Here is a 14,413-nt window from a genome sequence, read left to right on the forward strand (position 1 = left end):
CTGAAACTTACACTGGCGTCCAGCATCATCAGAGGGTTAAACATTCCAGTGATAGCTCTAGTTTCCTCTGATATGCAGTGTTTCACTATCAAGAATGGAAAAAGTCATTTTCTTCTCTGACAGCTCTTGTTCATTTGTGCTGTAAAGTTATGGGTTTGTAAGGCCTTTTCATTAGATCTTTCTATTCCATTTTGCAGAGCTGCAGAAATTGATGTCAAAAGAGAGACGTCATGATGCCCCTCCAGAGAAAATCCCGGAGTTAACCTGGAAGAAGGACTTTAGAACTACGGCCTCATATGCATTTGGAAAGATAAATTTTGAAAATGTTGAGCATTCTGGAGGCAAAAAACCTGCAAAGGTATATAACTGTACTATGCTTACCATCAGAATACAGTATAATAATCTTTCACTAGTTGCAGGAAAGGATTGAAAATATATGGTTTGAGGGTAACTAGTTACTATTGGGCAGTAACAAGGCTCTGCTGAGTTACTGCTAAAACAGTTACCCTAGAATCAGATATTTCAATCCACTCCTACAATCTATGATTTATTGTTTTTCTTACCTATGCTTTTCTCATAAGCACTAATTCAGTTTAGAAGCTTTAACGGTACCTTTGAAAAACAAACACCTTTGTACTGTACCATTAAATAAAATAGTGGCCTTTGTGGCAGATTGGTTTAAGGTCAAATCACTTGCCCCGTTATTGCCTGGCTTGATGTGTAGCATTCTTTCATATGAGGAAGACTTTCAGCTAACTTACAGAACGTCAGTGGTTCCATCCAAAAGCCTGTCTGTACCTTAAATTAATACTTCCTTCATAATAAAAAGCTGAAAAGCTGCTATGTGACCTAATATTGTGTCAGTGTGATCTCAAACCCAACAAAAGAAATGAACTCGAGGGCAGCAACTTCTTTTCAACAAACACATTTTTGGTGGAGAGATTGATCAGTATACCTAGACAATTAGCAGTGTCAAGTAATTACTAGAAACAGTGTTAGGGATGATTTTGATATCATCATGCTTTTTGTTTACAATGTTCTTATTTATTTTGTAAATTTTTAGCTCGACTATTCGAAGAATAGTCTAGCTATTCTACTCACCCTGGCGTCGGCGTCGGTGTCGGCGTCACACCTTGGTTAAGTTTTTGCATGCAAGTACATACAGCTATCATTTAAAGGCATATAGCTTTGAAACTTATTTATTCTTTTTCTAGGTCAATTACCAACCTCACTGGGTCAAGTTCCATAACTCTAACATGTATTTTGAGCAAATTATGCCCCCTTTTGGACTTAGAAAATTCTGGTTAAAGTTTTACATGCAAGTTACTATCTCCAAAACTAATGTAGATATTGAATTGAAACTTCACATGTGTCTTCGGGGTTATAAAACTAGTTGATAGCAGCAAGTCCCATAACTCTGACCTTCATTTTGGCCAAATTATGCCCCCTTTTGGACTTAGAAAATTCTGGTTAAAGTTTTGCGTGCAAGTACATATAGCTATTACCAAAAGGCATATAGATTTGAAAGTTATTTTTTCTTTTTCTAGATCAATTACCTACATCACTAGGTCAAGTCCAATAACTCTGACATGTATTTTGGCCAAATTATGCCCCCTTTTGGATTTAGAAAATTCTGGTTAAAGTTTTACATGCAAATTACTATCTCCAAAACTAATGCTGATATTGAATTGAAACTTCACATGTGTCTTCGGGGTTATAAAACTAGTTGACAGAATCAAGTCCCATAACTCTGACATGTATTTTGGGCAAATAATGCCCCCTTTTGGACTTAGAAAATTCTAGTTAAAGTTTTACATGCAAGTTACCATCTCCAAAACTAATGCAGATATGGAATTGAAACTTAACATGTTTGTTCGGGGTTATAAAACTAGTTGATAGCATCAAGTCCCATAACTCTGATATGCATTTTGGTCAAATTATGTCCCCTTTCGAACTTAAAACTCTTTTGATATTTAACATTTTGGGTAATAATTTCCTGCTTCTGTGACAATATTTCGAATAGTCGAGCTTGGCTGTCTTACGGACAGCTCTTGTTTTGTCATATTCTTCAGTTATTTCATATCAAATCAAGTGTTTGTCAGTTTAGGGCTTTAAATTTAAGGTGAGTAAAGTAGACTTGTGTCATATTCATATCTGTGAGATTGCTTATTTCTCTGTTACAGTATATTCGTATGACTGATGAAGATTCCGTCAACAATTTAATTGAACTCATGAAAGAACACTGGAAGATCATGGAACCTGAACGCCCAAATTTGGTAATATCTGTTGTGGGTGGAGCCAAGAACTTCAAGTTGGATGGCAGAATGAGGGATACATTCTCAACTGGTTTAATAAAGGTAAATGTCTATGCTTTTTACAGGTATTAAAGATCTTGCAGACGTTACCAAAAACATTAAAATGAAGGAATTTTGAACTTACATTGTTACAACTTTATGACTTTTACCTGTCTCAGCTGTAGTTACTTTTGCTTAAATTGTTTCTGAGCCATAATTTGTATATGAAAAAAAGTTAGTGCGTAAAGCTTAGTGGCTCCAAACTAAGCTTTAGAGAAACGATTTTCTTCTTTTTTCTAAAGTGGGATAATGTTTGTTTCTGCCTAGAATGGAGCAAACTTTGTTTCACAGATGTAAATAACATTAAACATGTTGAATACAAGTTCCGTAATTGATTCAAAATATTATAATTATACAGACATGGTCTAAATTATATTTCTCAAGCCATGTAGACGTGAGACAGTTGGGACATTTCCTTAACAAAACCCTAAAAGTTGAATTCAAATTTTGCTGTTAGTGCCGGTTTTGGCAAGCCTGCACACAGTGTAATTAGAGAAAATGTTAGTTGAAACAGCACATGTATGTATGTCTGAATTACATTTCAGGCAGCAAAAACAACCTCAGCCTGGTTGATATCTTCTGGTTTCAACATGGGTGTGATGAAGGCAGTAGGTCAGGCTGTAAGGCAGGGTCAGTCATTCTGCTGGGATAATGATCGTATGGTACATGTTCTACGGTGTATAGGTATTGCACCCTGGGGATATGTGAAGAATAGACGTGTCCTGGAAAGTGTTGATGGACAGGTAAGAGTGTATTTCCTATACTTTAGTCAGGTAATCTTTAAGGACTCAAATTACACCTCAAAGAAATAGTTTAGGCATACTGAAAGTGATTTGAATTAGAAGTACATTTACTTTTGATTGAATGGTCATTAACATTCTCTATTTGCTTTGACATGCAAGTGGCATTAATTATAGTTACAAAGGGGAGTAACTCAAAGACTGCCAGAAACCCAGTAATAAGGTGTAAAGCGACTGCTCTTGATGCCTCTCTGATTCTTTAAGTTCTAAAGATAAAGTTTTTATACCAGATATATTTAATAATGTGTTCATTTTTCCATGTCAGGTGTACCTCTTAATTTAAAGATTACCTATTTGCATGTATTTTGTATTCACTACTTATGGTGTACTTGTGCAAAGAATTATTTAGTAAGAAGTTCTTCTTAACCTGCAGTAAGCACACAGAGTATGCAGAGGATATTTGAGTCGCGCCATGAGAAAATCAACATAGTGGTTTTGCGACCAGCATGGATCCAGACCAGCGGATGCGCAGTCTGGTCAGGATCCATGCTGTTCGCAAACGGTTTCTCTAATTGCACTAGGCTTTGAAAGCGAACAGCATGGATCCTGACCAGACTGCGTGGATGCGCAGGCTGGTCTGGATCCATGCTAGTCACAAACCCACTATGTTGGTTTTCCCATGGCACAGCTCATTTGTTTGCTTCAGTCAAAGATTGAAATATCTTTCACTGAGTGAACGCAAGGTTCAATATTTTTTTCTAGCACTATAGCCTTGAGTGAAATTGTAAGATCCTGGTATCTATGATTGAAAGAACTTGATCTGATATTTTGACCTTACAAGTAACATGTAAAACAAACAAATATTTTTTTTGTTATGTATCTTGCCAGTTGCCAATGGTTTTACTGGTAACAAAAATTTACCAAGTTTGTAGTTCCATATTGGAAAAAAAATCACCAGGTATAATATTTCCACTCTATCAAAAATTCTTGCAAAAAACTATAATTAAATAATCATATTTCAGGGAAAGTTCAATGCAGATTATCGGACTAGCAATGTAATTCTTCATGACTCAGCTGTACCATTAAATCCAGACCACACCCATTTTATATTTGTTGATGATGGGTACAGGATACGGTATGGAGGTGTAGCTGGCATCAGGGCAAAACTGGAACAGAAAATATCACAACCGCAAGCTGGTATGAAAAACTAAATGTGCATATAAACAAAGTTTATACATGTATTACACACATTTTCAATCTCTGTTTATATTTAAAATGGGACAGGTGACATCAATATTTTTTTTCTGAATTGGGAAACTGCACTTAATCTTAATGGGGAAAATTCACTTGTTCTTATTGGGGAAATTTCACTTGTTCTTAATTGGGAAATTTCACTTGTTCTTAATTGGGAAATTTCACTTGTTCTTAATGGGGAAAATGAACTTGTTCTTAAGAGGAGGAAAATGTACCTGTTCCAAATGGAAAATGCACTTTTTCTTGATAGGGAGAAAATACATTTCTTCTTAATGGGGAAAGTGCACTTGTTCTTACCAGGAGGGAAATGCACAGGGTAAATGTATTTGTTCTTTACAGGGTAAATTCCCTTGTTAATGACCTGGGAAAATGTGCTTTTTCTTAACAGAAAATGCACTTGTTCTTAACAGAGGGAAAATACAATTGTGTTTAACAGTCGGAAAATGCACTTGTTCCTATCAGAGTAGTTTTGTGCTCCTAAGGTAATACAGTGTCTCCTTTCCATTATTTTTGCATAATTATCCTATTAACCATAAGTATGAATATAACTGAATACATTTTTATCCCCTCCCCCGCTAACCCCTCTTCAAGGCAGCAATTAGTAGTTGCTGTGTCTGTCTGTCTGTCTGTCTGTCTCTATCTCTGTCTGTCTGTCTGTCTGTCTGTCTGTTAGTTTGTTCGTTCGTCCCAAGTTTGTGTCCTGTCTTTAATTTTGTCATCCATCAAAACCCCGAGCCCTAGCTCATATGTCAAGGTCACACTTACAGGTAAAAGGTCAACAGGGTATTTTCCAGTCTAGTGTCTGTAACTCAACCATCCATCAAGGGATTTTGCTAATATATGTCACAAATATCCCCTGTAATAAGCAATGTGTAATGCGAACCCTAGCTAAAAGGTCAAGGTCACACTTAGAGGTTAAGGGTCAGTAGTGTTTTTACCTGTTCGATCCATGACACTGTCATCCTTGAAGGGATTTTAATATTACTTGGCACAAATGTATCCCGTAGTGAAACGATGGGTCATGCTTAACACCTAGATCCCTAGTCCAAAGGTCAAGTGAAATAGAGTTTTTTTTTTCTGTCTATTCAATACCTTTGTCATTCTTAAAGCAATTTTTATACTGCTTGGCACAAATGTATCCCATAATGAGACCATGTGCCATGCATATGTTCCTCATAATGAATCAGTATGTCATGCCCAGTCCCCAAGCCCAAAGGTCAAGGTCATACTCAGAGTTTGAAGGTCAGTAGGCTTTTTCCTGTCCAGCCCGTAGCTCTGCCATCCATCAAAGGATTTTTAATATTGCTTGACACAAATGTTCCTCATAATGAGTTGCAACACCCAGAACTCAAAGGTCAAGGTCACAACTTGTAGATCAAAGTTCATTAGGGTTTTTTCAAGTGCGGTCTGTAACTCTGCCATTCATATCAAGGGATTTTAATTTTTTTTTCACAAATGTTTCCCAGAATGAGACAACTTGTTACGCACATCACACAGATCCCTAGCTTAAAGGTCAAGGTCACACTGAGGTCAAGTGTATAAGTAGTACATATCAATTACCACTTGAGCTGTGCCATGAGAAAACCAACATAGTGGGTTTGCGACCAGCATGGATCCAGACCAGCCTGCGCATCTGCGCAGTCTGGTCAGGATCCATGCTGTTCGCTTTTAAAGCCTACTGCAATTAGAGAAACCGTTAGCGAACAGCATGGATCCTGACCAGACTGCGCGGATGCGCAGGCTGGTCTGGATCCATGCTGGTCGCAAAGCCTCTATGTTGGTTTTCCCATGGCACGGCTCACTTCCATTCGAATGAAGCAGCATGTTGGGGGGGTGGGGAGCATGCACTTTTTCAAAAGTAGCTTCTTGTCTTACAAAAATTTAGTCACAGATTGTCTGTCAGTGCAATGTATGCTTAGATGTTGAATGTGCCACTTAATTTACACACTGTGATACTAATAAGTTGTTCCATCCAGTCAGGGCAGGGACATTCATTTGTTGCCCATGCTAAATAAATAATCTTTACTATTAGACATGCATGTACTTTGAGTGTAACTGAAGTACTGATTAAAATATGATTTATTTCAGAGGGAGGTCTTGGTATACCAGTGGTACTTGTTGTTGTTGAGGGAGGTACAGACTGCATCAGTGATGCTAGAAAATCTATTGAACACAAGATCCCCGTGGTGGTTTGTGCTGGTACTGGTAGGGCCGCTGATATCCTGGCCTATGCATATACTCATACCAAAACAATCTCTGGGTGAGAAGACCTTATAAGTATTTATAATGAAAAGTTGTAATAAACATGCTTTTTGGGTCATTTTTTTGAAAAAGAAAATTTTTGAACTTTTCAAAGCTTAATTTGACAACTTTGAAGTTGTTTTGCTTTAGACTTCATTCATTTTTGGGCCATTCTTTTGAAAAGGAAAATTTTTGAATTTTTCAAAGCCTAATTTGACAACTTTGAAGTTGTTTTGCTTTAAACTTCATTCATTTTTGGGTCATTCTTTTGAAAAGGAAAATTTTTGAATTTTTCAAAGCCTAATTTGACAACTTTGAAGTTGTTTTGTTTTAGACTTCATTCAGATGATTATACAAAAGAATAAGTCACTGAGAATTGTTATTTAGAAAGTTCTCTACTGGTTTAAAAATAGATATTATATGGTTGGAATTAACAAAAGAGTAAGTAGAGCAGAAAATTTTACAAATCTTAGATCATATTAGTAGTGAAGTCAGAGCTTGTTCATTACTCATATCCCAGTCATAGTGTTGTCTTCCTATGATACACTCTTTGTTAACAAAATATGTTGCTCTGTACATTTGAAAGAGTTGTAATACCCCCCGTCCCCTCCCCACACACCATTAATAATAGGGGCGGCAGATAGTATAACCCTGTCAGTGTGTGTGTGTCCGTCTGCATGTTTTGTGTTTTAGGTAGAAAAAATGTGTCAGGCAGATTGCCTTGTCATGGAAAGTTGGATTTTACAATATCTGCAATAATGACCACCATAACAACACATGTTGCATGCAAAATGCAGTACCATATCCAAAGATCAAAGTCACATGAGGTCAAAGACTTTATGTTAATTCTTTGTACAGTCTATAACTTATGTAAGCTTAGAAGGAAAGAAGGATACTATAGTATTCGAATAACATGGTACGGACATTCACCACCACAAAGCAATGTATCACAGGCCCTACATTTAAAGGTCATTTTTAGCTCATCTGATTTTTTGAAAAAAAATGATGAGTTATTGTCATCACTTGAGCGGTTGTCGGCGTCGGCGTCGGCGTTGCCTGGTTAAGTTTTATGTTTAGGTCAGCTTTTCTCCTAAACTATCAAAGCTATTGCTTTGAAACTTGGAATACTTGTTCACCATCATAAGCTGACCCTGTATAGCAAGAAACATAACTCCATCCTGCTTTTTGCAAGATTTATGGCCCCTTTTGTACTAAGAAAATATCAATTTCTTGTAAGTTTTATGTTTAGGTCAACTTTCTCCTAACTATCAAGCTATTGCTTTGAAACTTGGAAAATTGTTGCACTTTCATAAGCAGACCCTGTACAATCAAGAAATCTAACTCCATCTTCTTGATTTTGCAAGATTTATTGCCCTTTTGGACTTTAGTAAATCAGTTTTCTTGGTAGTTTATGTTTAGGTCAGCTTTTATCCTAAATATCAAGCTATTGCTTTTAAAACTTGCAACAATTGTTCACCATCATAAGTTGACCTGTACAGCAAGAAACAAAACTCCATCTGCTTTTTGCAAGATTTATGGCCCCTTTTGGACTTAGAAAATGTCAGATTCTTGGTTAGTTTTATGTTTAGTCAACTTTTTCTCTTAAACTATCAAAGCTATTGCTTTGAAACTTGCAACACTTTTGACCATCATAAGCTGACCCTGTACAGCAAGCAACATAATCCATCTCCTGTTTTTGCAATATTATTGCCCTTTTGGATAGAAAATCACTTTTCATGGTTGAGTATTGTTTTAGTCAACTTTCTCATAAACTAACAAAGCTATTGCTTTAAAACTTGCAGCAGTTTTTCACCATCAAAGTGAAACTGAACTTCAAGAACATACCTCTATCCTCTTTTTGCAAAGAATGATGGCCCTTTTTAGACTTAGAAATCATGGTAGGACAATATTTCTATACACAAAAAAATCAGATGAGCGTCACAGCCCTGCAAGCGGTGCTTGTTAGCTCATCTGATTTTTTGAAAAAAAATGATGAGTTATTGTCATCACTTGAGCGGTTGTCGGCATTGCCTGGTTAAGTTTTATGTTTAGGTCAGCTTTTCTCCTAAACTATCAAAGCTATTGCTTTGAAACTTGGAATACTTGTTCACCATCATAAGCTGACCCTGTATAGCAAGAAACATAACTCCATCCTGCTTTTTGCAAGATTTATGGCCCCTTTTGTACTTAGAAAATATCAGATTTCTTGGTTAAGTTTTATGTTTAGGTCAACTTTTCTCCTAAACTATCAAAGCTATTGCTTTGAAACTTGGAATACTTGTTCACCATCATAAGCTGACCCTGTACATCAAGAAACATAACTCCATCCTGCTTTTTGCAAGAATTATTGCCCCTTTTGGACTTAGAAAATCAGTTTTCTTGGTTAAGTTTTATGTTTAAACTTTAGGTCAGCTTTTCTCCAAAACTGTCAAAGCTATTGCTTTAAAACTTGCAACAGGTTTTCACCATCATAAGCTGACCTTGTACAGCAAGAAACATAACTCCATCCTGCTTTTTGCAAGATTAATGGCCCCTTTTGGACTTAGAAAATATTAGATTTCTTGGTTAAGTTTTATGTTTAGGTCAATTTTTTCTCTTAAACTATCAAAGCTATTGCTTTGAAACTTGCAACTCTTGTTCACCATCATAAGCTGACCCTGTACAGCAAGCAACATAACTCCATCCTGCTTTTTGCAATAATTATTGCCCCATTTGGACTTAGAAAAGCATTTTCTTGGTTGAGTATTATGTTTAAGTCAACTTTTCTCATAAACTATCAGAGCTATTGCTTTAAAACTTGCAACAGTTTTTCACCATCATAAGCTGACACTATACATCAAGAAACATAACTCCATCCTGCTTTTTGCAAGAATGATGGCCCTTTTTAGACTTAGAAAATCATGGGTAGGACAATATTTCTATTATACAAAAAAAATCAGATGAGCATCAGCACCCGCAAGGCGGTGCTCTTGTGTTATTTAGTCCTCTTCCACTATGGTAAAGTGCCATTACACAAAGAGCACACATTTCCATGGCCTATCATCACCAAGTTGAGGCATCCATGCCCTTTGGACACTTTCACATTTCACAAGTGTTTCAGTAAAAATTCATTCAAATTTCATCAGAAGTAAAAACATTATCCTATGCAATTTGCTGTAAATGTTTTCTGTACATCATTCTGTGTAAGAGTATAAAACCATTTTGTTTTCTCCATGTTGCTAGTGGAGTGGCAGTATGAGGAGTCTGAGTGAAGTATGGACAAATCTTGAAGCTTTGAAGACTTGAGGAGGCGAATACAAAGAACATTATGACATCAAGAGTCAGTGCAGATATGCTGTCAAAACTCAGATCTGGTGTGTAGTAGACTTTTTGTGATACTGACTACTACATGAGTTGTCTGTAACAATTTCGTTATTGTCATATATCTGGACCAATCAAACACTTGCGCCAGCAGGCTAAGGTTTTAACACTTTTGCTAAAGAAATTTGTACAAAAGTGGAACATATCTTGAGTAGGAAGTTTTGACTAGGAGGTTGGGTTCCTTAAGATATAACATTTTAGACTTTAGTGACCATTTTATACTAATATATGATACGAATCATGGACTGAGGTATTATTGCTTTTTATGAGTTTCAATAAAGGTTAATTTTTATTGAGTTCCAGTCAAGGTTAACAGTCTAAATTTAAGTTCTTATTATGCATTCATTGTCCATTTTTTACAGCAGCTAAGTGTGTATGTCTATTTGTTTACAGTTGACTGTATTTCACATGAACAAGCATGAAGACCTAGATCTCTCCATTCTTTCTGTGTTATTAAAAGGTGTGTACAATTTTTCTGCTCATTTGACAGATTTCTATTGCAAAGATTATGAAACTTAGATTTCAAAACCAGTCACAAATTTCCAGCCATTGATTGGTTGATCTTGATTGCAGTTAAAAATTGACCAATCACAGTTTTGCATTGTGAGACTGGTCTCCAAACTTAGTTTTATAAGCTTGGACTCTGTTCTTATTTCAGAGAGAAGATTTTTCTGAACCACAAAGTACATTTACTGTGAGCTTAGTCATGTGATGAAAACAGAAATTGTTCTGTTTGCCTGTCAGCAGCTATTAGATTGAATCAATTTATAACCGAGACCTTTTTCTCCAATAACATAATTTACTGTAAAATCTGAAATTTTGGAACAGGTTTGATTTACTAGATTTACTTACTGTCTGTTTTTGCGAAAATAAATAGAAATGTATTTGCAAAATTTCTGATATTGTTATAAATGGTCATATTTGTTTCACAAGATGGCCATTCATCATGCATATTCTACGACAGTTACTAATTCTAATTTTGAAAACAGCAAATTTTTAGTTTTGCGAAAATATTTGCTAATACGGTCCATCAAGTAGTATACATTGAATTCTGTTGATGAAGTACCAGACAGGCAGTGTATTCTAATAAGAACATTATCCAGCTTGGTTCCCTGCATCCTGTTTTTGTTTCTTTTAGCAAAGAAAGGTGCTGATGAGGAGCAGAGATTGAGTCAGTTGAAGTTGGCCCTGACCTGGGATAGAGTGGATATTGCTCAGGAAGAGATATTCCGAGAGGATGTCCTCTGGAGCACTGGTAACTAATACAAAAATATACAGTCCTACCTTTTTAATTCTGAACCTCTGCAATGTGGAAACCCCTACAAACTGAACTTTTGTTTTGGTCCGTCTGGAAAATTTCCTCAAATCAAGACTGGAATTTTCCTTTGATTCAGCGTCTGTCATTTGAGCATGGTTCCACTGTATTATAGAACTTTGATTATGTTTGAAAATGATTTGATTAATTTAGCTCAGATTTTTGTGTTTAATTGGTTGTTAAGGTGGCTGACATGGATCACGTGACAATGTATGTAAAAACTGAGATGAAAACTCTGGTTTGGATGTAAATGGTTTTGTGTGAGGATGCTTCGCATGAAAAATGCCAGGAAGGAGGAACCTTGAGTCTTCCTCCATTACCAAAAATTATATGGGCTAGTTGTGTTTATGTGACAAATTTTACAAAATGGTGCTAACTGTGCTTTTATCTTGACAGACTTGTCTCTTAAAAGATTATGGTAATATGCTGAACTGCTGATTGTTGAAAATTGTTTTAATGTACAGTCGAATACCGTAACCTCGATATTCAAGGGACTGTAAAAATTGCATCGACGTATCCGAAGTTCGGCATAACGATATCGACTATCTGGGACTTCCTTGTACTTGTTATGGATGTCTATATTGTCATTATATCCAATGCTTTTTTTTCAGAGGGTTTGAAAGGGGGAAGAAATAATATAAAACGTAAATACGATTTTAATTTTATTTACAAATAAAATATCTTAATTAGCATTAGTATTTTTATACCTTCACTAAACAAGTCTGAATGCAATGGTAACGTTCCTTGTTGAGTAATCATTTTGACTGTGCTTCAATAACGAAAAATTGCCAGTTAAATACGTGTATTGTTACTCAGTCCTAAATGGCAGATTTTTACTCCGTCAAACAGAAAATATTTCATCCAAATAAGTTGTTATATATTTGAAAACAGCTTTCATGCTTGCACGGTGTTTTATAACACTAATTATTGGGAATTAAATGCAAACTTCCTGACATTTAAATTGGATTAAACATTAAATAACAAACAAAACAGAGACACAAACTAACTTGAATATGATTAATACATCGCTGAACAACAATAGGTTGATTTTCACACCTTACAAATAACATGGATATTTTTTGACAAGCTGCAATATCGACGAAACCAGGTGTGAAAACAGTATAGGTAAGTTGACGGGACTGAAAAATCTCATCGAGCTAAACAAAATATCGAGCTAATCATATCGAGGTAATGATAAATAATTACATTAAGATGAATAGGGAAAAATCGGGACCTACTCAAACACATCGTGCTAACCGGAGTATCGAGCTAACCGATATCGAGGTAACGATATTCAACTGTAGTTTTTTTTTAGTATTTTTCTTAGTCACTGGAAATTATTTGTTTGCTTGACTGTTACAAATCATATACGTGTACATGTACAAACTCATCTTTTAAATAGACAGGTGCAAAAATGCCCCTCATGAAGTTATGTGCACTGTTGTTTAGTAGATACTTTTCAAATTAATCTTACCAGCTAGGGCCAGTTTTATGTAATCACTTGTTGTGTAATGAAGGAGCTGTCCAGTGGGATTTATTTATATATTGAAAACATTCAGCATGAGGCAGGATCTTAAGTGGTCGTTAACAAGAAAAGTGACTAAATACAGAGAGACATGTTTAAAGTTTTTTTTAGTTTTTTTCTTAGTTTAAGCATCAACAAAGATATATATTTTACTGAATATCTTCTGTAGCAACCTCTGTCACAGATTCTCACCTTTTCAACAATAAAGCTCACACCAACAATATTTTTTACGGTATTTTAAACCACGTAAAATATGTATTGTGTTGATTGTACTAACTTATTTTACTACATTTGTATTCTAGTTACCTAAACTAGTACAGTACTTGAATTTAAATGGTCTTGCACTATTTCAGGCAGTTTGGATGACATCCTTACAGAAGCTTTACTCACAAACAAGGTGAAGTTTGTACTACTGATTTTACAGCAAGGAGTGGTCATGAAGGAATACCTCACTGTACAAGTACTTGAGAAGTTATATGATGAAGTAAGTTATATACAAAATTCTTGAAAATTAGCCCCACACGAATACTAATAATTTCATAGTAAACAACTGTGCATTTTTAAAAAAATTTTACTTTTTTTTTTTATCCCGTCTTATGCCTCTCATACAAGGGCTGATTAATAGCAAACATGATGTGCCAGGAATTTAAAACAAATTTAAGAGTCTACACATACCATTATACCATACCATTAAAATATTTTCCATAGATATTTCCTCATAATACAATAGCATATAAAAGTAAAATTTGGAAATGGAATTAGTTCATACAAGTTTCATTCTTCTTTATGTTGAAAACAGTAATATTTTTTTGTGCAGGGTTTGCAGTATAACATCAAAATTCTTTTATGACATTGCGGCAGTGAAATAAAACCATGTAATATTTTTGGTATTACACTAGTGTGATAACTATTTATTGTTGACGTCATTTCAAATATAGGGGAGGTTAGCCGAAATGACTTGGTCTATAATATGTAAAAAAGAAGGAATTTCTATGTTACAGTAGAGAAGCTAATGTGATAGAAAGAATATTACATTTGTGTTTTTCCCCGTTGAATTTAGAGCCTCCCATTTTATGTTTTTATTCAACACATTTAATAAATTCAGTATGAAAAGACAAAACATATTTTTTGTAGGTGCCGAAGCATAACTACTTGTACAAGGTCCTACATCGAATGACTGGGAAGGAACAGTTAAGTCTTGAGAATGTAAGTCTATTGATTAAAAGGCTGCTGGATAGATACGACACGTTCGAGGAAACGCTGGAAGAAATTGATGCTGACAAGGCTGTTGTGAAAGATACAAAGCTGAGAAGGTTTAAAAGACCATACAAAATGTTGCTGGTGTGGGCTTTATTGATGAAGAGGTGAGAATCTGTGGCAGAGGTTGCTGCTGAAGGTATTTCAGGGAAATATATTTCCATCTTGATATTTTATCTAAGCTGGATTTGTCTCCTTTGAAATGTGTTGAGTCAGCAGTTTTCTTGTAACATTTCTACAGTAAAACTTGTAGTCCAGAATAAAGATAGGAAAATTTGCTGAAACAATTATTTGATCAATCCTGTCCTGAAAGGCAATTAACTCAAATTTTAACCAGTTTGAAAAAAAAAATCAAGTTCTATTTAAA

General features: G+C 35.4%; 1 protein-coding gene across 1 annotated transcript in view; it reads left to right on the forward strand.

Annotated features, from left to right (window-relative positions):
- The window catches only part of LOC123547313 (transient receptor potential cation channel subfamily M member-like 2), a 46,066-nt gene that overhangs the window by 6,958 nt on the left and 24,695 nt on the right, over positions 1-14,413 (forward strand). Inside the window, exons 5-15 of the mRNA XM_053550613.1 lie at positions 198-358; positions 2,184-2,357; positions 2,900-3,097; positions 4,117-4,291; positions 6,437-6,608; positions 7,003-7,030; positions 9,910-9,942; positions 10,343-10,409; positions 11,088-11,204; positions 13,143-13,273; positions 13,924-14,153. Coding sequence (XP_053406588.1) covers positions 198-358; positions 2,184-2,357; positions 2,900-3,097; positions 4,117-4,291; positions 6,437-6,608; positions 7,003-7,030; positions 9,910-9,942; positions 10,343-10,409; positions 11,088-11,204; positions 13,143-13,273; positions 13,924-14,153 — 1,486 coding nt within the window. The remainder of the gene's footprint in view (positions 1-197; positions 359-2,183; positions 2,358-2,899; positions 3,098-4,116; positions 4,292-6,436; positions 6,609-7,002; positions 7,031-9,909; positions 9,943-10,342; positions 10,410-11,087; positions 11,205-13,142; positions 13,274-13,923; positions 14,154-14,413) is intronic.

The sequence above is a fragment of the Mercenaria mercenaria genome, chromosome 9 (assembly GCF_021730395.1).
Source record: "Mercenaria mercenaria strain notata chromosome 9, MADL_Memer_1, whole genome shotgun sequence".
Classification (NCBI taxonomy): Eukaryota; Metazoa; Mollusca; class Bivalvia; order Venerida; family Veneridae; genus Mercenaria; species Mercenaria mercenaria.